This window comes from Prunus persica, chromosome G6 (assembly GCF_000346465.2).
Source record: "Prunus persica cultivar Lovell chromosome G6, Prunus_persica_NCBIv2, whole genome shotgun sequence".
Taxonomy (NCBI): Eukaryota; Viridiplantae; Streptophyta; class Magnoliopsida; order Rosales; family Rosaceae; genus Prunus; species Prunus persica.
Window position 1 is genome coordinate 23,324,801 of NC_034014.1, and position 26,583 is coordinate 23,351,383.

The window sequence follows — 26,583 nt, forward strand, 5'->3', positions numbered from 1 at the left end:
AGGCCACATTTTGCCAAGATGCATGGAGCTTGTTGATGATGTTATAAAAATGAAACATCTCATCCACGGGAACCCTAAAAGCAGCAAGGCAATCTAAAATCTCATTAGGTTGTTCAACTTGCTTCACAATCGACTTCTCCTCCACTATACGAAACTCCATGTACCTTCCAACCACAACTCTCTTTACTCCCAATGTTGATCTTATATCTTCCGAAATAGCATCCCATTCCCATAGTTGCCTTCCAGTTGTAGTTTTGCGTTCCGTCGAGTAATAGTGGAAGGCATAGTCAGATAGATTGTTCAAGATCGTCCGGCGACATAAGGCGTCGTCCTGGAGCCATTTTTCTGGAACAGCCTTTGACAGAGCAGTTTGTTGATCAGTAATTGTTGCTGCTGCTTCATGATTATGATCATGTCCTACAACCTTGGTGCATGGCTCGTGGTCGTGGAGTACATACGCAACATTTAATTCCTTTAGGTATAACTGCATGTGTTTGGCCCAGGTAGGGTACTTTCACTTGACAACATTAATGTCTCAATATAAGTTGGTTTCCCACCGAAATATGAAAAGAAAGTCTGATTGGTTTCCCTTCTTCTTTTCCTTGGTGGCTAATAATAAAACAAAGAAGTTTTATCTGTTTTTTTTTTTTTTTTTAATGATCACTTTAAGCTTATTTTTTGGGTTTATATTAAAAAAAAATTATTAGGAATTCTTTCATCTAAGTCTAAAATTCTTAGCGATTATTGAGTTTAGTCCAGACTTTTTTGCTCTAGATTTGGGTCCACACCTTTATAACTAATCCAAAGCAAAAGATGAAGGCAAAAGAAAATGGAAAATAATATGAAAATCCATCCCCTGAAAATATCCAAAACACCCTTGAATATCTCAGAGATCATATATGCTAAAGTTTAAACCCTATACGGAAAACTGAAAACCCTCGTCACCGGTTTGTCCATCAGCCGCCCGCCACACCAACTTCGCGCCGTGACTCTGTGCCTGGCATTTGGTCCTTCACCAGAAAACTTCCAATGGATGCTTTTATCGCCACCGCAGAGAAAAAGGTTCTTCCCTTGTCTTTATATCTCACTACAGGCTCAAACTCTTAGCCGAGCTTTTAGCTCATAAATTTTTCTCAGTTCGCTTGGTTTCGCGCATACTTATGTTTGTTTGGTTGCCGAGAAAACCCTATTAGAAACAAATTCAAACTAACAATTTATCGACTTTCAAGTTTAATTTAGTTTCTCTATATATGTTTTCAATTTGCAATATTGTTTAAATTTATGGGAAAGTTGGATGCTTTGTGTGAATTGGTTTGACTCCTAAAATGTGTGGTGGATAGGTCCTTGTGGAAATTGTGAAGCTGTCCCAAAAGCGGGGAATGAAGGGTAATAAAGGAGACTGGAAGCAGTTCTTAAATATTTATGATAAGAAGTTTGGGGCTAGCTTGAGTGATCCCGGAAAGAGGTCAAACGATGTATTGACTGCGTATTTAAGGACATTTGATAAAGAGGATGACTTGAAGGTAAATCAACTGTGTCCAGAGTGTGCATGGGGAGTTTCAACTTTTAAGTTCTACACTTTTTGATATGATACTTTATTCAGATGATGATTGTTACCCATTTCCTAATTCCAGGTTTTGGCTAAAGTTGTCCAATGCCATTCAAATCGCCAAGCAGTTGATCAATTGTTAAAGACTTTTCCAGAAAATGAATCCCCAGAGCAGGTATTCTTTTCTGTAAATTTGGCTATTGGTTGGCTGCCAGTAGTTTCAGAGAGCCATGTTGCCATAATTGTTAATTGCCATTTGATTTTCAATATGCACAATTTGTTAGATAGTATTAATTTTGTCGTGGTGGTGGCTGTGCAGAGTCTTGTCCGTTCAACTCTCGAACACCCACAATATCCATTGGATTATTCATTCCCTTCACATGAACAGGTTTGCTGGCAGTATCTCTGCTTACTTTTTGTTTTAAAGTTACATAAATTTGTGTATGCTTGCAGTGAAATCTTTTCTTGCATTTCTGCATGTCTTTAGCTTCCATTTTTACTTCCTACACAGAATATGCTGTTTCCTACTTGCCTATGATCCTTTCTTAGACATCTTAATTTCTTCAAATGGATGTAAGTTTTTATCTGGTCATCTGGTTTGTTAACTTGTGTAAATGGCAAAGCAGGACTGGGTAGTTTCAAAGCGCGGTAAAAAGTCCAAGGCAACGATTTCAAATGGAATGGTTGCTGTTGATTGTGAGATGGTTCTATGTGAAGATGGCTCTGAAGCTCTAGTTAAAGTGTGTGTTGTTGATGAAAATTTACAGGTATAGCTGCTGTCCTCCTTAGACTAGATACCTGATTTGTAGTTAGACCTTTTCAAAATCCCTTCTCTATAACCCTTTAAATTTGGACTCCGGGCTTTCAGGTCAAGCTAGATGAACTAGTAAACCCTCGTAAAAAAGTTGCTGATTACAGAACTGAGATTACAGGAGTTTCTGCATCAGATTTGGATAGAGTTACATGTACATTGGCTGATATACAGGTATTAATGTTATTTATAGGTTTCAAGGGATCATCCATGAACAGATTTTATTTTTTTAATACCCGAACTTCTTGTTGCATATTGTAGAAACGCTTGAAGAAGTTGTTATCAGGTGAAACTATTTTAGTGGGACACAGTTTGTGTAATGACCTGCAAGGTAAGTAAACTGATGTTTCTATAAGTATACTTGAGCCTTTTTGATCGCATAATCAACTCATTGAATTTTGTTTTCAAGTTTCTGTGCAATTGAAGTATGACTTTGCAGTTCTTTTGATTTCTGTTTTATTGTTCAATTTTCTTCTTCTTATTATTCTTTTGTTTACAGCGTTGAAGATAGACCATGCAAGGGTGATTGATACTGCATATATCTTTAAATATTCGGATGGGCCTATTTTTAGAAAACCTTCCTTGAATAATTTGTGCAAGGCAAGTTTTACGAAACTTGCTAATCTCACTTTTATATCAGTCAAATTTTCATATGGTTCTCATTGTGAAATCTATTAAGTTGTCTATGGCATGATTCTGCAATTGATTCCCAATTTTTCTTCGTCCATTTTAAATTTGGAATGACCAGAAATTTTTTGATCTTTACTTTCTTACTTGTTGCAATGTAGCAAATGTTTTCTAAATTTGGCCGTTTAGGATGGTGGCATAGATAACTTGTGGTTGATCTCGGTTTTTTTTTTGGGCATTGCATAATTGCACTTGGGAGCTATTTTTAGGATAAGTTTTTAAGGATTTGGATCACAATCACAAGAACGAAATCAAAGCAACCATGAGTTTGGGCTGTTTGAGATGCATGAGTCTTGACTTATTTTTCCATTTATCTTTTTGTTTTTTCCAGTCTGTATTGGGTTATGAAGTCCGGAAACCAGGTTCTCCACACAATTGTCTAGATGATGCTTGTGCTGCAATGAAACTTGTTCTTGCTAAGATAAAGCGTGAAATTGGCGATATTATCCCCCCAGTTCAGGAGGATGTGAGTTTTTTAATTTTTCATTATATTTTAAACCCCGAGGCAGTGATTCCAGGTACACCATTATTGTCCTAATAACGCTTTCAATTGTAGGTACGTGAAGTTAATATAGCAAAGCTACTTCTCCACAGGATACCAATCACGGTGCCTAGTGAAGAATTGCACAATGCCATTCCTGGGAACTATACAATAGAAGTCAAGGTTTAATATATATCCCTTGATTTGTTAAATTTTCTATAGATTACATTGGTTAAGTGTGCTTTGGAGGTTTACATTACTGTTCTACATGCAAAAGACCTCCACACATCATGTGAAGGATACTAAGTTGGGCTGCTTGCATTTTGATAAAATAGTTTGGGTATCATGTTTTTCTTTCTCTCCAACCTTCCTCTTTTTTCCCTGCTTCTTACTGTGAAGTTAATGTAGTTACTCATTTCCAGCAACCATCTGTTAAAGCTCAAGGAGATAAATATTCTGCCTTTGCTATCTTTAAGAATCCACAAGAAGCAGATCAAGCATATGAAAAAGTCCAAGGCAACAAGGAAAAGGTACATACCATAGATGTATATTTATATCTTTCACAATGCTGATCACGTATTAATTATTTTATTATGTGCATCCTTTCTTTTCATGCAAGTATAGTTCCTGGGTATACTAGCAGTTGATTTTCATTTGTGTTCTCTTAAGTGATGAGGTTAATTGTCATTACAAGGAAACTTCATCTTCTATCAAGGCACTATGATCTAGTTGGTTATAAATAGATAATGTTGTTAATCTATCTTATTATAGGACTCATCTGGGCGGCCACAGAAGCTTATTTCATTTAAGCTCAGCAAGGGTATATTTACTGATTTATACGTTCGTAAAATGGCACAAGATGATTCCTGTGCCCAAGTATCTTCTAAGAGAGCTTTAGAAGTTGAAGAGAACCCAGGTGTACATAAGAAACAAAAGACAGATCAGAATATAGAAGAGGAGATGGTGGCAGACTTAAGTCAGTGCTGCGACCACCTTAAAGAGATAGAAAGATTGAAGCAAGAACAACAAAAGGTGTCAGAGCAGTGCTGTGATAATTTAAAAGAGATTGAAGGATTGAAGCAGCAACTTAAAAATAAGGAATTTGAAATCTCGACACTGAATAAGATTGTTTCCAAATACCAAGGGGGAAAGAAAAAAGTGAAGTAGACTTTTTAAGTGTGGCCCTGAATTATTCTAAAATTATCTGCCGCTTTGGAAGGCATGACATTGCGAATTTTTTGGCGAACTTGTAACTCTTTTAAGTGTGATGGGCAGATGCCATCCAGCCACAAAAAGAACAGGTTGAAGGTCCGTTTCTGCGTTATGGTTCCCTGTGTGACTTTCATTGAAAAGTATGCCAGTTTTGGCAGCTTCATCTGACTAAGGGAATTTTTTCCATGATGCAGAATGTTTTTTTTTTTTTTTGGGAATGTAATACTGGTTATGTGTAATTTTTTATTGGTGATAATATGTTTGTTTATTCTAAACAGAAAAGGAATAGATGTATGATTAATGCGTTTCCATTTGAGTTCAATTGGTTCAGGTACAAATGGAGGTGCTCTTTCAAACATTTAATCTTTTTGCTCATTAAGAAGGCACAACCTGTTTCTAACACCAGTCAGTTTTCTTCGTTTAGCTAGAATTATATATGATACTCATTGTGATATTTCTATCACATGACAATAGTTTCAAAAAATTCTGCCTGGTACATTTAGCAAATTCCCTTTGGATGAATTCCAGCTGAACAAAGAATGACCGACTGGCTGGTGGATTTTGTTGAATTTGAAAAAGAAAAACTTGTGAACATGTCTAGAGCAGTTTTCTCCTTCGCCTGTTCAAATTTGCTCCTCTCTTTCATTTTCTATTTGATTGGCAACTAGGGACAGACCAAAGAAACTGGAAGGTAATAACAAATGACCAATCATTCCAACTTAACATTTGATTCCTATGGTGAAAACAATGAAGTCAATCAACCAACATCTGATTCCTATGATCCTTCCAAAATCAATGCAATCATGTGTATGGAATGTTTTATACATTGGTGTGTCTTATACAGTTTCAAGCAACAGCAAACCTGCTTCATTCACTATCAAAGTCATCATCCCCGAAAGAGAAAACTGAAGCATCAGCAGCTATTGCCCTAATATCCTCTGCCCCAGATGAGCTCAGCTTGCGGGAGTGATGGACTAGGTGAGATTTTTCAGCTCCATCGCTAGTTGGTTTTTTCAAAGAACTACTCTTCGGGGTATCCTCACTTCTGGTGTTAGATACATGATTAGGTGCTGGAAGTCCGGTGCTAGAATTACCTTGCACTTGTGTGCTCTTTATATCCCCAGCCTCCTCTCCATCACTATCTGAAAATACATCATCACCATCTTCACGCTGAGGAGTTATATTTTGATTGGGATTAGCTGCAACACCATGACTTGAAGCAGAGGCATCACTTGAGCTACCCTCGGGTTTTCTACTGGAAGAATCTGCTTTAGCTTTTGTAGGTAATGTACCATCATAGTCTACCATCACAACTTCAACCTGAAATCCTGGAGAAGGTAATTTTCTCTGCAATCACAACCAACAGCTTTTTAACAGCAAGCACCAAGAAGAAATAGAAACAGATGGTAGAAAAAGGGAGATAAGATCTACATTTGATGTACATTATATGTAATAAGGTCACACCATTTACCTTGTCAAAACCATCGAGGTCATCTGCAGTTAAGATTTTTCTGTTATCTGTCATTGTATTTAACCAGCTGAAAGTAAAAAAAACAAAGGGAATAATTCTGTAAGAAATCATAAATGATGTTACTAAGCAGGGTCCTTCAAACAATGCATGACACAAGTTACAGTGAAGGGCAGTTCAGTCATAACATAAACAAGAGTAAAATTAAGAATCGGTGTACAGACCAATAGAAATCTCCTTGACTATCATGGAAATGGATTTTGAAATCCCCCAATAACTCAGCCAGACCAGGCTCCCCTGGTAGCGCAAAAACTACAATCCCTTTCTTCCGTGCATTAATCCAGAAATCCTCAGGCTGAGAAAAATGAGTTTGGGGCCTTTAAATAAGGAATTCAATACATGTCGACATAGGTGTTAAGGAGATCAAATAACAAGCATACAATTAATATGCACCCATTTTATTTTAACAAGCACTTACCATTAGATCTTTTGTTTTTGGATGTTTTCTTGATGAAAATAAAATTCCTGTGGATTAAGGAAAACATCTTGATAAGTGACATAAAAAAATGACAAGCGCAGTGCATAGCCTTCTAAATGTGCAAAAGTGGGGAAAAAAAAAAAATTCTATCCATTTGACATTATACAAAAAAGAAAGCACAAGAAATTGCAGGAATCAACAACTGACATTATACTGTAAGTTTCGTTACAAGTTACAGAGATTTCCTCTCATGATCAGGCCTTATAAAAACATGCACATGCAAGAAAACTCAACAATCAAACATCAGTGCGGAGAGGATAATCACACGTACACACACAAATAAACAAAATTTATTATCATTACAGCAAGAAGGATTGTATTAATACACAAGGGTAACTCTGAGAAGTGCGGTCTGTAACTCAGTACTACAATCTCTTATCGTAAATGCTCTTTTTACCTTAACAAACTCAAAAGGTCCAATAGTAACTAGTTCAGGAAGTGAACAGTAGCAGAAAAAGGATCAACATTAACAAATATAACAGCATATTATATCTATAAATAAAAAGTGTGATGGCTCAAAACATCACAATATATTGCAAGGATGATAAGTATGAGCGGCAGCAGCAAAGTAAAAGGTTACCATTATGATCAGAGATTGTAATGGAGGGCCTAATCCAATAAGGGCAGTTGTGAAGCCGAAATCCCCTGAGCATGCACCTATAATATTACAATTTTAGTACCTTTTAAAATGGAGCCTTACACACACACACACACACACACACACACACACACACACATAATACACAGGTAGGTGATCAAATAATGATCTATGTTGAGAACTTTAGCTATAGACGACTGAAATGCATCTCACCCACTATGCACCTTAACCATCTATAACCAATCCAATAGCTCAGATGCAAGTCTTCAACTTAAGTCCCCAAATTAGGTCCTCATTACAACACCGCCATATCACATACATATGCATGTATATACATATAATATATATATATATGCGTGTATGTGTGTGTGTGTGTGTGTGTGTGTGTGTTAATATATGGGCACATACAAGTAAATGGTCACATTGATCTATTTTGGAGGAAGATATCCGAAGTGTACCTTCGAGGGGAAGGGTTTTCTCCATTGAAGTTTTTTAAGATATGCTCAAAATATTTGACGTATCTCTAGGAAAAGCATAGAAAAATTGTTAATCAGAATGATACCAAAAGATAAGGAACATCAACCTTAAAAGTACAGAATCAAAAAGGTTAATTGACACTGACAATCTGACTTGGGAGAACCAGAGCCCTTCCATCTATACATCTTTTATGGTTATAGTAATTAATGGCCTCCTCGGCCGTCGGGAAAAACTGCAGAGAGATGACAAAAGAAAAATGAAATTATAGTCAGAAGTGAAGAATTATAGATCCAAAAGAAGCGCAACATTTCGAGTTCCGCCATAAACCCCCCAAACCGTAACAGTTGTGATTATACATCTCACCTTAAGAAATAAGAGAAGACTACAAATCATTAATCCTGTCCTCCCCATACCAGCTTTACAATGAACAACAACAACATTTTCAATGCCCTCCTTTAACCACGAATGAGCACTTCGACAGAATGATGCTATGAGTTCGACTGGGGGGCAATTATGATCATCAAATGGGAAACTTGCAGCCTTAAAACATTCAGAGAAGTGAAATATTAAAGAAGCTGTTATTCAACATAACTGGAAAACAGAAGTGCAACATTGAAAAGTTAAAACCTCTCGATCCATTTCACATTCTAAATAAATATTCAAATCCCAGTGGCAAGCTTTCAACAGTATTCTTTCTCAAATATAACACATAGAAGATAAATCATAGCTCTCATTAAGTGTTTCAGATCATTCACATGATATGATTATGATTTCATTAGTGTCTATTTTGTTATTTAATCGAGATGTGAGTTTGAAGTGGAGAACTTTAAAAGCTCCCTCAGTGATACAGAAGTCATCAGCATTTGGTGTAAAAAAAAAATTCAAGCACTTAACCTAGCCTTAATTTTTTCATTTACTTATAAGACTACACATTTGTGCAAACATCAAGAACCAGAAATCTTAGTGACACAGTCTCACAACCTGGTGCACTGACAAAGTAATTGACATTCCACCATGGCTATCTGGTACAAGGACAAGAATTTAATGTATTGAGTTATGCCAATAGATATACCAGAGAAAATTTTGAATCTTGCAATTTTCCATAAGACAGAATATCAAATTCCTATACTTCTTGTTAAGCATTGAACATAATGCAAGTGAAAATGAAAACACACCTTCCCCTCAAATCGTGATGCATCATACAACCTCTCTGAACAAAGATTGTACACTTTATATTTTCCCTGTAAAACAAATGTCAATTTGACATAAATTTTGTGAATAAATTATTGGCCAAATAAACAATGAAGTCACAATTTAAAAAACGACAGAACCGTAACTGGACATGATCCAGAGAAATGTAAAACCATATTCTTAAGCCTACAACTTTTCTTCTTGTAATTAGTGGAATGCTGATCTTTTCTTGAATCATAATCAGATTTTCATGTTGCATAAAGTAAACAGTAAAAATTTCAGCCTTAAAATTTAAGATCCAGTTCTTACCTTGTGTTGAGTTTCCAAAAAGTTGATCACTTCTTCCATATGATTTCTATAAAAGCCCTGAATAACATTATTTTTAGTTGGTAATGTTTGCAAATGATACAGGCGAACTTAACCTATTAAACTTCAAACATATACCACTTTCTTTTCTTACCTCAACGTATCCAAAAATTCCAGAGCTTATATCTCCAGCTGGGAAACCCATAGCAATTATATTTTCAGTAATATATGTCAGATCCAAATCAAAACCTCCCTCCTGAAAATTTAGTGGAAATAGATGACATGAGTGATCTTCATGAGTTTTGGCTCTTTGATTTAATCTGTATGATTTGAAAATGAATATGGTAATCTATGATGGAGACATGAAGCAATGAAAATCATCTAAAGGGAGATAACAGAAGCTAGCAACCTACCCAGCTTCCCCATCCGTAAACCGCCATTCGCATTCAAACAGAAATCCAAATGGAAATAAAATACTTGAATTTGTAGCTACACTCAGCAGTATTTAATCTAGACGAAACAAAAATTAGAGTAGCTCTCAACTCTGGTAATCTACCTGGTATCTTCGTTTGTTTTGAGAGACTAGATGGCGAGCCTTGACCTGCACAGCCTTCACTGCACTCTGAGATGTATTAACCAAACCTTTTGTAAATGAATGAAAAACCCCAGAGACCGCCTTGGCATATTGATTACTATTATCTTGACCAGAGGCAGCAGCAGCAGTAGAATTTTCAACACAAGAACCTTGAGCAGGAGGTTGAGCTTTCGAGTCATTAGATTTTGAATCCATTCTGGAACTCAATGGAGACCCTAAAAACTACCCAGGTAGAGCATGTATAACTACAAGTCCACATCAATAGATACCAACAACAAAGTGATTGCTTTATAACAGGAAAATAAGCAAAAGGGTTCAATCATTGGAACTTGGAACCCAGATGAAGGATTTAATCAAAGCATTCACATTCAAAGCTAATAAATGCACTCAAATAGAAACATGGGTTGAAGACAACAATTAAAGTTGTTGATGAATAACAATGCACCATACCTCACAGAGAGGAAGATCTGTCAAGATTGCTTTTGCAATGGACAACGTGAAATTTTCATATTCATGAATTTATGTACTGCGAATCTACTCGCATCAACATTCACCAATCGAATTGATAAATTCAAAAGATCAGGTGCCAAATTGTAGCATATAGAAGTATCGAATGGGCAATGTGAGATCACTTACCGTTACAGAGTCTGGGTTTGAAGCAAAGGATTGTGTAAAGGCGAAGACCCTTTCACGGTTTTATAATGAAAATTGAAATGAAATGAATGCTGCAGAAAAGGGGATGCCGTGTGATTATCGCCGCATGAACCTTTCACTCTTGCTGGCCGTTGTTCGTTACACAAGCTACCACTAATTGTATGGGTTTTTTTGAGTAATTTTTTGGAGTACACTTTTTTTGTTAAGAGATGCGTTTATCCGCCATCTTGTGAGTAGTTTAATGATGTGGTAGTCTATGCATATGATATTACATGATTTTAGATTGCGGTTTTTCTCTCTTACATAGGTAAGTATGGTGATTATTTACCACATACGCACATAGATTGTTGCTCGATAAGTTTTTCCACATACACGGGTGTTTATGCAAATTTTCCTATCAAAGCCTAATTGTTTTTTTGCACCTTACATAAAAACGATGAGCCGATAAGGAATTGATAACTCAAGTTGTTAAGAGCTGTTATTTTTTTACACGAGCTCTTGTATTCGGATTTTACCTTCTCTCACTATATATATATATATTTTTTTTATTATTAAAAAAATAAATTTATAAAACCAAGATGAGTCGTCTTAAAAAATTTGATGATCATTGACATAAAACAAGAAAAAACATGAAGGTAGAAAGAAAAAGCAAGTGGGACCAATAGGCTTACATGGCCCAGGCCCAGATCCCATCCAGATCCAATTGTGCCTGAGTAAACCTGAAATAGATCCGGTCGAACCGGACGATCAGTAAACTGAGGTCTCCTCTCCGAATGAAATAGCCCAAACAAAACCATTCTCAAGCTCTCTGCATTTATCAAGTCAAACGACAACAAATAAACAGAAAAAGCCGCGCGCCCGCAGAGAGAGAAATTGAGAGAGAGATAGAGAGAGAAGAAAAGAGACCACCAAAGAAACAACAAACTCGGCAATGGACGCTGGAGCGGCGGGCGTGGGTCTCGCCGCAGCCGCCGCGGACGATCCGTTCAAGGGATCGCCGTTCGCCGCCGTCTCCGATTGGAGCTACGGTATCTCGCGCCGTTATCAGCATGTGCTCGACCGTACCACGCCGCACGTGCTGTACCGGTGGCTGGCGTGCCTGGGCGTGGCCTTGGTCTACGTCATCCGCGTGTACCTGGTCCAAGGCTTCTACGTCGTGTCGTATGGCTTGGGGATCTACATTCTCAACCTTCTCATCGGCTTTCTCTCTCCTCAGGTCGACCCTGAGATCCACGACCTCGCCTCCGACGGCCCCTCCCTTCCCACCCGCGGATCCGATGAGTTTCGACCCTTCGTTCGCCGCCTCCCCGAATTCAAGTTCTGGTAAATTCCCCCATTTCATTATGTTCTCACCTTTGGTTTTAAATCGCAATTGCCCTGATTGTGTTTGTTGAATTGCCTTTTAAAGATTGCTTTTTGTTAGTCTCGTATTATAGAATTTGGTTTTGATTTTGTGGTTCTGTGTGGAAGGTACTCTATCGCGAAGGCATTTTGCATTGCTTTTGTTATGACGTTCTTCAGTGCATTTGATGTACCTGTGTTCTGGCCTATACTTCTCTTCTACTGGGTGGTGCTCTTCGTTCTCACTATGAGGAGACAGATAGTACACATGATCAAATACAAATACGTTCCCTTCTCCTTTGGGAAACAGGTTTGCCTTCACCCTCTAAACAAACCCATTTTTTTATTTCAATCATTGATTTCATGCCCATTGTCCTCTGTCTTCCGTGATTCCCATCTTTTTATTTCAATCATTGGTTTCATGCCCATTATCCCGTTTCTTCTGTGATTCATATTTGGTTGTTCTGATTTGCAGCGGTACGATGGGAGGAAAGCTTCTTCATCTTCAACAGAGACCGCAGGCCTCCTCCCCAGGGACTGAAATCTTCAGGTACAGTTAATTTTTTTCACTTCTGTTTAAACATAGGTTATAGGTGACAATTTATACTGATATACATCATGATACATTATGTTAAACAGCCAAGGGTTTTTTTGGAAGATATATATGGTGTGGAGGAATCATCTTGAGGAGCTAATTCTGGCATCTTGGATGATTTTTTTGGTTCCCCTCGAATATCCCTCTGGACCAGCTTGATTATGTCCCTCTGTAATATTTTGCTTTGGGAAGATGAAGTGGTTGCTGAAGGCCTTTTTCCATTTTGAGTTCTAGTATAAAGGATCCATTTGTATAGAAGGAACATGCTCTACTTTCCATTGCCAAATAATTAATCCAGTGGCATGTACTTTCATGAGCTTTTGCAGTGGGAAATTCTAGCCTTCCTCTGCAATTGGGTTATGTCATTTTTAGTTGTACTTTTCATCGTGTACTTTAATCTGGGCTCAATGCAGTTAATTTCCTCGGCTTAACACTGAAAATTGTTGTTTATTTGGATTATGCTTCTTTCACATTGCGAGTCTTGTGAGGTATCAATCTAGGTGCCTTTTGCCTCATTGGTTGTTGTTTATGTTGGAATTGTAATTATTGTCTCTTGTTTGCGGCACAAGAGCTATGCCCAGCTTCTGAACTAGAGATGAAGTTTTACAATTTCTTGAAGAAGTAGTCATAGACCATTTGTGGGTAATAGTGCTATCATTTTAAAAATTGGAATCATACATAGACTTTGTGTTGTAGTTTGGATGACATTGATACCTTAGTGGACATTGTTGTGCCGATGATGAAGGGCTTCTTTGAGTTAAAACTTTCTTTCATAATTTATTGCTTCAATTATGAGATCATAGGAATCATATGCATTAGTTACAATGTGTATCCAAAACAACCTATAAACTTGGTTTGTATAGCATGACTTAGCTTGTAAAAATGGATGAAATCACGGTATTGTATGGAATTTGTGCATCGCGACAACACTCACACTCTGCAACCAAAGACTGTAAGAGGAAATGCTTTGGATGATGAACTTTAGTTTGGTGGCCTGTAATAGCCATATACTCCGTAGAAGGTCTGCGCAAAAGTGAGAAACAACAAGACGACAGCGGCAACGAAGGAGAGGGTGGCCCATGGATTGTTGAAGTAGTTATGCTTCAAACTGGCACGCCAAGCATTCCACCTGTGGTTGTAGTAGCGGTTTACATCCTCCGACAGACGAGAAAGATAACTGTCATTAATATCGAAAACCACCTCTTGACAAAGTCGGTTAAATAGGTCAGCAACCTCAGCATCGCTGCCAAGCCAGTGCTCAATAATTCCACAATAATGGAGGTACCCCACATCCTGTGGAGAGTTGATCAAGTTGTCCATGAAGATCACATAGGAAGTAATGTCATTGCTGCAATCAAGATGACACTGCTCAAACGCAATAAGATTGAGAAAAAGAGACTTGGTTCCATCATGGATCAAGAGCCTAGGAATTCTTAGAATCCCATTCTCGAACTTGACATCCCAGAACCGATCTGTCTTCCTTTTCTTGAACTTGATCCCAGCCTCCCTAAGCTCTGTAACACAATGAATCAACTGTTGCCTCCGCTTATCAGCAACCCGATTGGCGTGTGACCATTTCTTGATCCAAACTCTCGGTGTAGGCTGAAGCCCTCTGCGTAATAGACTTCGCCTGAACACATCAAGGCAATGAAGGCCACCTTGATCAGAGAGTGGATCAAAGGTGTTTGCATATCCAAGTGAAGACTCAAGTTTGCTTCTATCACTCTTTGTTAACGGCTCATCTGTTGGCATTAAAGGATCAAAAAACCGAAGTGCTAGCTTGGCTACAAGTCCTTTCTGCTCAGGATCTCCAAACTGCAGCCCCAACAGCCTATCAAGGATGAAAAGTGGAAGCTGATTCTCGAGCATGATCATGTCTCTCTGAATCGAATGCATCGAACCACGCATTGCAAAGATGGGATCATTTCGAGGGTACCCCAGTTGCTTAAACCCCTCAGCTGCACCACGAAACAGCTCCAGCACAAAGCAACCATCAAGCACCATCATTTCAACAAACTCATTGCTGCTGATCCCCATTGCAACTGGTCCTTCATAGCAAGCACGGGCCTTCTCTTCAACTTCTTTTATAGAATCCAGATAGAGCTGTATGTTCTGGTTGTTACGCTTGAGCATGTGGTGAAGCGAACGCCATTTGTGGCGATCCATTTGGCGAAGGCGTCTCCTGCCATGGTGGTAAGGCCCCAATGACACAATCTGAGGGACAATGGCTTTGTCATCACCTTCTCTTAGGTAATGGGGGACTCTGTAGATGCAGAGCTTTGCCCATGTACCTGCTGCATCGTCTTGACCGGCTTGTTCAAGTTTGTCTTTGATGTTGATCACCCACTCGGAATCTGGTGACTTCGGTCCATCTTCATATTTTTTATCACCACCATTTTGGATCACAATTTGGAGGGGCGATGGTTGCTGCTCTTGTTTCTGCACCTGCTGATGAGCTTGTTCTGGCAATTCAATGGATCTGTTTGTGGAGGTAGGAGTTGTTGCAATTCCAGACTCTACTGTTTCTCTGAGTTTGACTGTGATGAGGTACCAGCTCAAGAGCTCTTTGTTGAAGACAGCAACCATTTTTGGTTGAGAATGAATTCTATGCTGGGCTTGGTTTGGCTTGGCTTGGATCCTAAGCAATAAAAAGCACAACCTGCAAAAGGGGCAAGACAACTATGAAGGGGTTGAAAATGATGGGGTTGTTGCCAACATCATGATATAAATTGGGTTTAGATGATATTTTATTTGATACTTTAATAGACCTAAACCAATTATGCAGACCCTTTAGATGTAATGTTCTATTCTTACTCTCGTGGTTTATTCTTGTGTCTCTAACTTGTGGGGTATGTTGCCATCATCATATTGTCATGGTAGCTATTTTGAATTTAAGAATTCCCACTAGATCAGATTGAAAAGGCTCTCTAAGGGGGGGGGGGAAAAAGGATTAAATCATTATTTTAAAAAACCAAATAGAAGTTTAAAATAAGATAATTTTAGACATGAGCACAAAATGAATCGGCAGATGACCTATAACACCTAATTTTCCTTTCTTAGAAAAGATTGAGAGGGTTTATTTATGAACTTTAATGGAAGCAAACAAGGTCCTACCACAAAGTCACACAAGTGGCTGATTAGAAAATGAACCCAAAAGGTTTATGACTTTCTTGCACGTGGTAGAAAGAAGATGGGAGGGATGATATTAATAATTGCCAGAAACTTCCTGTTCTTGCATTTTTCATGTGGAACAAAGAACATGCACAGAAGAAGTTGACAGAATATTAATATTTAAAACCAAAACAAAGGCTAGTTTGGTGTTTAATCGTGGCCTCCTTCCACTCTGTTAACAAAGTTGCAAGGAAATGATCTCTGTTATATGCTTTGCAAGTGAAACCAAAATTATATCCATTGCCAGCTCTGAGAAATTCCAAAGGCCGAAAAGAAAGTGTTGGGAGCCCATGTATTCTCTCTAAACCAAAACCCATGTACTCTTAAAAATCACACAACCCAATCCCAAAAATGTTTTAAATCATTGGAGGCCTTGATGGGTTTGATGATGCGAGTCGTTCTATGGTGATAGTAGGGTCGTATATGGACCATAAATGTGAATTTTCATATTAGCCACAAGATTCATCTGAATAATAACTTCACTTAAATTTAATGAAATGATCTTGTGGCTAATATGAACGTCCACATGATAGGTCCATCAATGACATAACACTCTTATTATAGAATTTCGCTTGATGCCTCCAAATCAAACCTCAAGTCATTCCTTTACATGTGACATTTTGATTAATCAAGTGCAAACAATAACAACAACACAAGAAACCTACACATAAAAAGTCCCTGGTTTAATCCCAGGACCTAAACTTTCATTGAAATAGGAATTTGGATTGCACCATTATCAGTTTTCCAAGTGCAATTTCAGTACATAAATCAAACTATTTACAAACAATGGTTTGCCCTAATCAATAAATAACAATAGCCTCGTCATCCTTTTTGTCAACATAGACCACAAAAAGAAACATCGGGCATGCAAACCCCACAATTTATCCAAAGACCCCATCACCATTTTCAAGCACTTGTGACCATTTTGATGTCTTCTTCAGCAAGGAAAGAGCTTGTTGGGTACTTTTGGTCCTTCTTTGTTGGGTAAGAAGCCTCCATTGCAATCCCACACTTGCCAGTGTATGTGGTAGCCACGTTTCTCTCTATCTTAAAATATCCACTCTCACCCCAATTGGTGCCCCATGAGTTCCTTACAAGCCAATAGTCTGTTCCATTCTCCGTGCCATACCCAACAGCAACCACACCATGGTCCAAAGCTGACCCACATTCACCAGTAAACACACCCTGCCAATCACACGGCCGAAATACAATGAGTAATTTACAGACATGTTATGTTGTTAAGACTGTTATATTTAAATACGCGGTGTCATAGGCATGCAGGTGCTTACCGACTGGTAGAGTTGTAGAGCCATGCCACCAGCTTCAATAGCAACGCTAATGGGCTGATGTGCCACGGCTTTCTTCAAAGCGTTCTCATCGTAAGCAGGAACATCTTCGTATCCGTCGATGCTAACGACCTTATTGTTCTCCTGCAATTTATGATTCAAAAAAAAAAAATTGTTTGTTAAGAAAAAAGAACGTTACCCTAAAAAGATTATTGTAATTAGGTTAATGGGGATTGAAAATTGGGGACTGACCAGAGCAACGTTACATTGTTGGTCGTATGCTTTGTAAGGGTAGTCTTTTTCAGTGTCCATGCCACCGTTTTGGATGATGAACTCAAAGGCATAGTCCATGAGGCCTCCGTTGCAGCCTGCGTTGTACGACCTGTCGCAGTCAACAAGCTCTTGCTCTGAAAGGGAGACCAATTCGCCTGTGACTATTTGGTTTACGCCTTCCACTGCTGCCACTGTCGAAAAAGCCCAGCAACTTCCTGCACCCAACAAATTTCAAGCTTTTTGTCAGATTTGTTGGCCCATGTAGGCCCAATGGGCCTAATGGTGGTCCTTAAAGGCCCAAACCAAACATGGAAAGTTGACTCCTCTGCAACTGATGAGAGATACAATTTTATTTTTTTTATAAATACAAACGATAATTTAAATTAATATAATCAACAGCATCTATACGGCTGATGAAGTCACCCAGCCCAATAATACCGTTTGTTATAAACTGCGAGAAAATAAATAAAAGACTTTTAAAAACTTTTGTTTTTTATTCCTTTCTTTACGAATGAAAAAGTAATATTCTAATTCTGCTTTCACGTGAGCTGTCAGGAATCTCAACTTCCAACCGAAAGTCCAAACTACTAGCAAAGCCTTGTCTGCCTACCTTTCGGTGGATCAATAAATTCAATAGTGGAGTGTCACGCAGGGCATCCAGTATCGTTTACTTTTCCTTTGTGGACAGAAAAATAAATAAAAAAGTTGAAGCATACTTTGTAACAAAGAAATAAAAATAAAAGTAGAAAGAGTTGGTGTTGAACACAAATAATCCGATTTTAATCCAACAAATCTGTTTAAATTAAATTGTATCGAGACTTGAGTCATAGATCAATCCGAACACGACACGATTAAACAACCATCTTAGTACAAAGTACCACGTAAATCAAGTTCCTTAATCAACCAAACAACTTTTAAAAAAAGGTTACATAAAAAAATAATTATAAATTTAAAATTACTGACCGCAATTTCCTTGATTTTTGATGGGGTTGACGGCGCCCTTGACCCTCCAATCCACAGATTCAGGCAACGCCTCACCGACACGAAAGGCATACCTTTGGCTAGAGTTCTTGGCCTTCATGACCCTACGCTTAGGGTCACTTCTGGTGCCCAGAAACTTGGCACGGTACTCTTGGTTGGTCAGGTCAGCAAAAGCGTTCAGGCCAACCTTGTAGGGACGGTCCTGGGAATTGTGCTCATCGATGAACCTCAAGTTGTCCTTGAAGATCTCGAACCTCCTGTCTTCCTCTCCAATCCCGTTGTAGGTTTTCTGGTGCTTCACAAGCCATTCTTGGTAGATTTGTTTGACCTCGGCCTCGCTTCGAGAGCCGACGCCTGAGGCATAGGATGAAAGGGTGAAGGAGAGGAGGAGGAGAGTGAAGATGGTTAGGGACATGGTTGACGACATGGTTTGGGAAAGAGGGTGTTGTTTGTGTTTCTCCAAAGAGATGTGTGCAGAAAGGTTAGGGGTCCTTCGGGTTTATAAAGGAAAAGTCAGGAGAGTTTAATATTCAAGAATATTGGTGTGTCATAAAGGATAAATAATGTTTTCGTGTGAAACTTGTTTTGTGAAAGGGGGAGGATAAATTTTTGTGTCCAACTATAAGACCGTCACATGTTATAATATAAGTTGACCATGAGTGTATATTTTAGGGTTATGATTTATAACTGAATACTTTATATTGTTAAATTATGAATTTTAATCGGTTCTTACCCGAATCAACTTAATCAATAATTCAGATTTTAAAATAAATAAGTTATGTTGTGAGTGTAATAATAAAAGATATTTGTATGCCATTAATGTAAATAAATGGTATTGGGAAAGGGAGACGAAAGAGGATTGGATGGATTTCAAACTGCCACAGACACACCATGTGAATTTAGTCTGGTTTGGTCCAACAATGTATGATGTATGGACTGCGGAAGCTGCAATCAATAATAATATTGGGGCTTGGGAACTTGGAATTTGCCAAGTTGAAGGAACTCGTCTTCCCGTGCAGGCTGCAGGAAATGGGTTTTTGCCACGTTGAATCCACTTACTGGTTAACTTGGAGGTAAGGTTTGCTCCTTCCTCCATCCACCAGTCAAAGTGCTCGAACAGTGTGCGAACGGGTTAAAGCAGCCTAAAGAAAAGAAAAAGGCCTATCATTTTCTTACCCAAAAAATGGAAAAAGAAAAAGAACAAGTTTCTTCATCAAGAAGAAGGAAGGAGCATGAGACTGGAAATATAGTTAGATTCATTCATCCATTTTATTATTAAATCCCCAACTACTTAAACGAGTTACATTGAATCAAATGCGAAGATGATCTAATGGTATTCTTCAAAAATTCATATAAAGTATTGACATTTAATTCATATAAATAAAATAAAAAATCTTCATGGATAAGTAAGAATTACTTGTATGAGAAGATAATAGAACGCTCCAGCCTCATCAAAATGAATATATGTATATCTCAAACTAGCTCTTTTATGAATTTTCCAAATTCTATGGATGGACCATGGTATGGATGGCCCAACTTGATTGTCTGTCTCTCTTTTACTTGCAAGTTGGAAGGTTGAGTCACGTTGTATGGATATGTATATCCAACTAACAGTCACTGCCATGAGGTGAGGAAATCAATCAATCAAGCAACTACCCGTCACCCATGACCAATCATATACTGTATACACTCTCTCTCTCTCTCTCCCTCTTCCCACCATTCCTCTAATAATTACAGCACTCATTAATTCGGCCCATCACACCCGTTATGGAGGTTTTTCAGTTTAACTCCCAAAACGAACTCCTTTATACCCATACCTTAATTCTATAAACATGCATGATGACGGAGAGAGAGAGAGAGAGAGAGAGGAGAGTCCTCAATTGTGAAAGTATGTACATAGATTCTAGTTTTTTTTTTTTTTTTTTTAATTTAATAATTTTAACAAATGATCAAATAATTACAAGATATTTTTATGAATGCACACATTACAAGACTACACTATCACAAATCAGATATCGAACTCATAACAAATATATTATTCATGTTATTCCGTGAATATCATAGACTGCAAAACCCCATATTTATACAACACGTTAGAACAATACATAGATCCTAATTCGTAATTTTAGAGGGTAAACTAATGTCCATCAAATGGAGAAATACTTGTCAACATGCAACAAGTATCTTACATCCGCTTATATGCAAGACACCCTTTGTATGCAATAGGTAGGCAAGTTTTTCTCCTTCGGACAAGAGACGCCTACAGTTAGCGAGCGTTTTTGTTTTTGTTTTTTCCAAAATTGGGCTTTTTCTTGGAACTTCCAAAGAATGCTATCAGTGAGCCTTTTATTTTGTGACTTCTTAGCAAAAAAACTTGTATGAAACGGGGATAGTATTATTTTACTATCTTCGGTCAATCACAGACTGTCATGTGAAAAAGTTATCACACGTGATATACCGTGATTGACCGGAGATAACAAAATAGTGTCATCCCTATTTCATACAAGTATTTCTCCTTCTTTAGGGCTTAATAAAACAAATGGGTCTATCAAATGGATTTTTGTTTTTCTTTTGGGTGCGTACAAAACAAAGGGATAATGAAATGTGCCCGAGCAAAGGTTTTGCTCTCATTGTCTTTGGGCCATTTATGGACGTGTCACTCTCAGAAAGAATTGCAGATTACCAAGCTTTTGAAATGAACGGAAAGGCATTGCTCAGTCATGTTGCTTCCAAGTAAAATCACAAAGGCATTGGCTTGAAATGAATGGAAATTTTATTACATTTGGTGATGTATCGTTTCTACGAAATCCAACTGAACACAACTCTATAATTCCTATTTAGAAAAATATGTATAAAATTTTGAATACAACTTCCTGCAAGGGAGCAGCAGATCAGATGCAGCACGACTCGGTTGATGTACTTTTCTGCAAGAGGCCACAATATCAAGCACCCAAATCCCCAAAAGAAACAAAGAATTGTGAAACTACTCAAATGCACATATCAACTGACTCCCTATTACAGGTGCCTAACTGTACGTACCCACCGAGAACATTTGCTTTTCTGCCACTTTCAACTAAAATTACCGTGATCCCTCTTCAAATGAATTTCGTCGATGCTGAAGACCCAAAGAAGTCTCAAATTCACACAACTGTATATTTTGAGCGTCAATCGCATGTGTTTCAGTTTTGTTCAGTATGCCTTGCAGTAGCCTGCATGTCGATCATTTTTGTCTCGCGCTTTCTCTTGCTTCGAGAACTTTTCTTCACTCTGGTTGTTCGAATTTTTGTAGAATGCTTCACTATGCGCTCTTCAACTCCAGTTTCTACTTTTCCATCAGATGGGAGTTCAGGAGGAGCATCAGGCCATGGAGTACGTTTCGATGGTACAGTAATTTCCAAAGGAGGATCAATGGTCCATCTGTACAAAACAAAATTCAAACTAATTACTCAAATGGATTGCAGAATAAACATGATGAAAAGCTGACTACAAGGAGAATCAAACATAACTATAGATCAAACTATGATGGTTCATGGATGAAAAATATCACACATTTCAAGTGAGATAAATTTCACTATTGACTATCAGATCACTAGAGTTCAACAAAGAAAGAGGGACAGACCCATGATTTCAGAATGGGGTGGGCTAGATTTACTTAAGGGTGGAGGTTACATTTTGGACTGGGCTAAACCTTAAACCTATATACTAACTATACGGATAAAAAGGAACAAAAAATCTCACCTGGGCTTGCCTTGGGACCATAAACCATCAACATCCTTACCCACAATTATCGATTCTTGCTGGGACAAGGAAATAACAATAATACTAATGTCCTATTAAAGCATTAAAAAAACATAAACTAAATACTAGGTGCAATTGCACAAATTCATAAAGGAGCGAGGTTCAAGTTTCCAATCAGAATTGCTCTCATGCAACCAATAACTAAACTACCAATAGCTAGGTAAATGGACATCAAATATAAATCCTAGTTTATACGAATAAAATGTTAACACAATTATATCTGTAATACTCGAACCATCACATGTGGGCCTCCCCGACCACTGCAGAATTTAAGCAGTAGATTCAAAAGAAATTATAATGTTGCAATAGGAAAGATTTTTGTTGGTATCCACTGTAACAAGAAACTTAACAATTAAGATGTGGGACAACAATTACATATACTCTGGCATATACACTACCAGCTATGAAACAAAACTTTTCTGTCAAACTCATACCACAACCACCACCAGCTATGCATAACCACAATTTTCTCAAATATCAGACACCCCTTCAAAATGTTATGGCATGTTTACTTAACTAAAACCGGGATGAGAATTAATTTAAATAAGAAGGAACTGGAATAAGTCATTAGTCATTGCCATTAGAATATTTATCAATTGTCTACAATTAGAATCAGAATAAGACTGATTACCACTGAGATATTTACTAAGTGCAAAACCAAATGGGCTTGTGTTACCAAAATACCTTTCTATAAAATATTTTATATTTTCCTTACCTACTTACTAATAAAATATTTCAAATGCCAAAATTTGCATTTACTGATAATAAGACTATCGGAATACCTAAAAAATACAAAAAACAGATACGCCATATGTGCCTTGAATCTAGGTATGGGATTCGAATTTTGGACACAAGTAAATCACCTAAATTGGCTGGCAAATATCTACCTATATCCATAAAAAACTTTCACAGATTATCAAGTAGTTTGCCAGCATTGTATATGATAGATAACATATAATAAGTTACTAAGGTATACATCACCCCATTGGGATTTATAAGACATAAAAGGCAAAAAGGGGAGCATCTTTCAGTGTCACCCCCGAACCTAGCGTGCTGTTCATCAGCAGATCGAGAAATCATACAAGTTATGTAGCACATTCGTACAAAAGTTCAACAATAGAGCAAGAGCAGCCTAATATGGACAAGTTTAATACTTCCTAACATTTTTTGAGTATATTTAACATGATTCAATAATAATAATGAACAGACCCAAGATAATTTGCACAAATGAATAATAGGAGCAACAGATGAAAGAATAACCTGGGAGGAAATTTACTATCGAAACGGGCTTCAACGCGGAGCCACCAGATCAAAACTTGCCGCCCACAACTTCCAAGTGGCTCAACCATAGATAGGTCCTTCAACAAGAAAAGAGGACTCCCTATATCCTCATCTGCCCCACCTATACTATCTAGATCCTTAACCCACTCTGGTTTATCTTCAGCTCTATTCCAAAGCAACCGGGAATTCAACACAAACCCAGCCCACTCCAGCTTCCTGGGTAGTACGGGTGCTCTATCATCAATGTAATTTGCACTCTTTCCCACATAGGGCAACGAATTAAAGGTGTGCCAACCAACCAACTTATTGGAGGAGTTACAAGCAGGACCTTGAACAGGCATTGATGGGTTCTCCCCATCCTCCTTTTTATGAATCGTGGAGTCAGACAAGTCATATGCATTCTCGGAATGAGCAACTATTCCAACCGAAACAGCACCAAACCATTTCACGTTCTGCATCTCATCAAAAAGCTCCATGCTGTGCATATTACTATCATCCGCAAACATCACAATCCCATCCAGCTTCTGTTCTCTCACAATTCTGCTCCATCACACAATCCCAAAAGTCAAATTCATAAACTAAACGCAACCCACAGTTTATAACTAAAGATATCTTCAATTGCTTCATTCTCACAAAAACTAATAAAAATCCTCAGTCTAATTAGATTATCCACAATCATTTGGTTAAGCTTTTAAGTTTTTTTCTTCCATGAAATTTAACAGCAATCTTCTGAGAACAATTAACAGAAGTAAATAAACAGACAGCAAGCAACTGAGCTAAAAGCACTCGAGATAAACAAAATGAAGATGAAAAAACTGAGAATTCACCTCAAAGCATGAAGTCGCATCCGAGCCTCCAACAGGTGACGACCTTCCCAAGTATTGGGCATTCGCTGATCGAACCCAACGTGGATGATCCGAAGCCCCGACTTGGAAACAATCGAGGTCGTCTCATTGGTAACCCCACCGGCCTCGACGACGATCCAAACGACGTCGTACGGGACCAGCATAAGCGAATGCATTACGCCAGTCAAATGTAGAGCTTGGAAGGTCCGAGCGTAAGTGGGAGTGACGGCGATGACCGTTTTGGGGTTGTTGACTCCGAACTGTCTCCGCTGCTCCCTCTGAACCGTCTCAATTATCCGATGCGCCTTCATCGTCTCGGTCGGGTTCGGATGGGGCCAGGGTCTGATTCGGATCCCGTGCCGCCCGACGACGACCCGGCTACTGGAGCTCGCGGTGGTGGTATTCCTGTTGAGAGTGAACTCGAGGTTCGTGATCGGGTTGGCGGGGAGGTCTAGGGTTCCGGCGAGCTCAGAAGCCGACCGGAAAGGCACCGGATAGAGATTCGAAGAGGAGGTGGAGAAGAGGAAGAAGAAAACAAGTCGAGAGAAGCGGAAGCCGAGGACGAGACTGATGAGGCAGCAGAGGCCATGGAGCACGAGCCAGAACACGGTCGCAGGAGACTTAATCACGCCGTCCGACGACGAATCCAACGGCCCTGATCCTCTGAAGCTGTTGCTCCGTCTGTTGAGGTAGCTCTGCTGCAACGTCGAGAGCTTCATCCCTCTCTCTCCCTCCTTGGAATCCTAGAGAGAGAAAGCAGAGCTAGAATTTGAAGTGTGGTGGTATGGTGTTTGCTGTGTGGTCGTCTTGACTATATCATTTGAGTTCCTTTGAAGTTAGTTAAGCGTGCAGACAGGAGGTTGGGGATGGTGGCGATGATGGTGATTTAATCTTTGATTAATTAGCTAAATTAATCAGAGATTTCTTCGAATTCACGAATGAATATTGAGGTGGTTAGATTTGCTTTGCTTTCAATTTCTTCTGTATTTCTTGTCTGCTTTCAGACACAAAGCAACGAGAGAGAAAGAGGAGAGAAAAAGAGAGGAGAGAGAGAGAGGCCCAAAATTGTGGGCCCAGGTGGGCTTTGGTTAAGTTCGGACAGCGAGGGTTTTGTTTTGGGTCTGAGACAGGGATAGTTTGGTTGGCGATTTTTTGGTAAGAGGATTTTCTTTGCTTAATTACACGCTTTTAATGCAAGCAACGATTTTCTTTTATTCTTTTTTTTTTTTTTAATAATCAATTAATTTTTTATTTAATTGTATGGGGTTTTTTTTCTCTCAAAGTTAAGAAGGAGAGGGAGGAAAACTCACACACAAATATCATAGAGGTTTGAAATCATGATCATTTAGGAGCACATCAAAAGTCTGGACCAATCCAACTAATACTTCATTGATATTTAATTGTATAGATTTGCTTCTATTAGTTGATGAGAGTGTGACATTTTATTATTATTTGGTCAACTAAATGGTTGGTGGAGTGAGACCTAAGGAGTGAGGAGAGTGATAGAGATTGACCAACTTTGGATTAATTTGGGGATGGAAAATTGGAAAATAAGGGTTTCCAATTTCAACAATCAATTGCTGATTTGAAGAAGTTGTTAATGAGAAATTAGGCTATGGGAGTTATTGACTGGTTTGAAAAACAGTTTGTGGGGAATCTAATTTGTGGTTTATATTTGGGTCTAATTAAATGCTAGCCTATTTTGTAAGATATGAAACCTATTAGGATGCATAATTAGCAAGATTGACCCATAACAGGGTGGGGTTGTAACCTGACCCAGGTTAGATTGGTCCCACTCCCAAAAAGTTTAACTCTATATCCGAATTAAACCAACTTAACTTTGTTGTTTTTGGTTGACCAAAAACACAGTCCTGAACCTGATGATCAAAGTTTCGTTAAAAAAAACACACACACACACACACCTGATGTTCAAAGTGCTACAAGCCCAAATCCCTCAGGAGGCTAGGGACAGCAGCAAACGAAGAGAAAGGCCCAAAAGCTGAAAAAGGGATGCCCAACAATTAAACACAAATAGACGCAGAAGGAAAAAAAACGGAAACCAAACATGTCAAAACACACAAATCTTCATGATGAACCCTAGCAATTAACAAATCTCAATCTCCTAACTTGACTTACAAACAGACCTAAGCCAACCACTAATTTAAAACATCGAATAGTTCATAAGTCAGTATGAGAAACGTTGATTCGAATCATGTGTGATTTTAGTACAAAGTCGAGCCATGACTTTGAAAAATCGAATCAAACTAGGACAACACATAAGATTTTGAGTCTTAGAGCTCTAGTCTATTACATTTTTGGCTTTTTTATTGCAAATTGCAAATTGCAATGATGTGCATATTATTTGCAACAAAAAAAAGGGTTCAAAAAGAAGTTGAAGCAAGTGGTATTTTCCAAATTGGTGCTATTACAATTTTGGGAAATGAA

At 38.4% G+C, this 26,583-nt stretch overlaps 6 protein-coding genes across 10 annotated transcripts; 2 read left to right on the forward strand and 4 right to left on the reverse strand.

Annotated features, from left to right (window-relative positions):
• On the forward strand, window positions 688–5,078 carry LOC18773938 (small RNA degrading nuclease 3). The gene is made up of 12 exons (XM_020566149.1): window positions 688–1,062; window positions 1,341–1,523; window positions 1,635–1,724; window positions 1,869–1,937; window positions 2,176–2,316; window positions 2,418–2,534; window positions 2,622–2,691; window positions 2,860–2,960; window positions 3,379–3,513; window positions 3,604–3,711; window positions 3,951–4,058; window positions 4,300–5,078. The coding sequence occupies exons 1-12, from the start codon at window positions 1,030–1,032 to the stop codon at window positions 4,693–4,695; spliced, it is 1,551 nt and encodes a 516-aa protein (XP_020421738.1). The 5' UTR covers window positions 688–1,029; the 3' UTR covers window positions 4,696–5,078.
• LOC18774841 (phosphatidylinositol 3,4,5-trisphosphate 3-phosphatase and protein-tyrosine-phosphatase PTEN2A) lies at window positions 5,433–10,794 on the reverse strand. Of its 5 annotated transcripts, XM_020566146.1 has the most exons (14): window positions 10,550–10,794; window positions 10,364–10,447; window positions 9,875–10,135; window positions 9,473–9,574; window positions 9,322–9,378; window positions 8,997–9,062; window positions 8,185–8,361; window positions 7,967–8,053; window positions 7,803–7,867; window positions 7,327–7,403; window positions 6,687–6,733; window positions 6,433–6,563; window positions 6,212–6,278; window positions 5,433–6,087 (listed from the first exon to the last, which is right to left on the reverse strand). In XM_020566146.1, exons 3-14 carry the CDS (start codon window positions 10,106–10,108, stop codon window positions 5,608–5,610), a joined length of 1,590 nt encoding a protein of 529 aa, XP_020421735.1. In that variant the 5' UTR covers window positions 10,109–10,135; window positions 10,364–10,447; window positions 10,550–10,794; the 3' UTR covers window positions 5,433–5,607. The 5 variants fall into 5 exon arrangements, with proteins under 5 accessions (XP_020421735.1, XP_020421737.1, XP_020421734.1 ...); XM_020566148.1 differs by lacking the exon at window positions 10,364–10,447 and having other exon boundaries at window positions 9,875–10,128; XM_020566145.1 differs by lacking the exon at window positions 10,364–10,447.
• LOC18772034 (protein RER1A) lies at window positions 11,188–12,973 on the forward strand. The gene is made up of 4 exons (XM_007205840.2): window positions 11,188–11,890; window positions 12,038–12,218; window positions 12,384–12,458; window positions 12,548–12,973. The coding sequence occupies exons 1-3, from the start codon at window positions 11,499–11,501 to the stop codon at window positions 12,447–12,449; spliced, it is 639 nt and encodes a 212-aa protein (XP_007205902.1). The 5' UTR covers window positions 11,188–11,498; the 3' UTR covers window positions 12,450–12,458; window positions 12,548–12,973.
• Window positions 13,336–15,208, reverse strand: LOC18772843 (UPF0481 protein At3g47200). Its single transcript, XM_007206411.2, has one exon. The coding sequence runs from the start codon at window positions 15,087–15,089 to the stop codon at window positions 13,485–13,487; it is 1,605 nt and encodes a 534-aa protein (XP_007206473.1). The 5' UTR covers window positions 15,090–15,208; the 3' UTR covers window positions 13,336–13,484.
• On the reverse strand, window positions 16,337–18,705 carry LOC18773388 (cysteine proteinase COT44). The gene is made up of 4 exons (XM_007205334.2): window positions 18,197–18,705; window positions 17,213–17,448; window positions 16,964–17,104; window positions 16,337–16,859 (listed from the first exon to the last, which is right to left on the reverse strand). The coding sequence occupies exons 1-4, from the start codon at window positions 18,639–18,641 to the stop codon at window positions 16,581–16,583; spliced, it is 1,101 nt and encodes a 366-aa protein (XP_007205396.1). The 5' UTR covers window positions 18,642–18,705; the 3' UTR covers window positions 16,337–16,580.
• Window positions 20,949–25,776, reverse strand: LOC18772379 (probable beta-1,4-xylosyltransferase IRX14H). The gene is made up of 3 exons (XM_007207318.2): window positions 24,121–25,776; window positions 23,273–23,833; window positions 20,949–21,631 (listed from the first exon to the last, which is right to left on the reverse strand). The coding sequence occupies exons 1-3, from the start codon at window positions 24,855–24,857 to the stop codon at window positions 21,394–21,396; spliced, it is 1,536 nt and encodes a 511-aa protein (XP_007207380.1). The 5' UTR covers window positions 24,858–25,776; the 3' UTR covers window positions 20,949–21,393.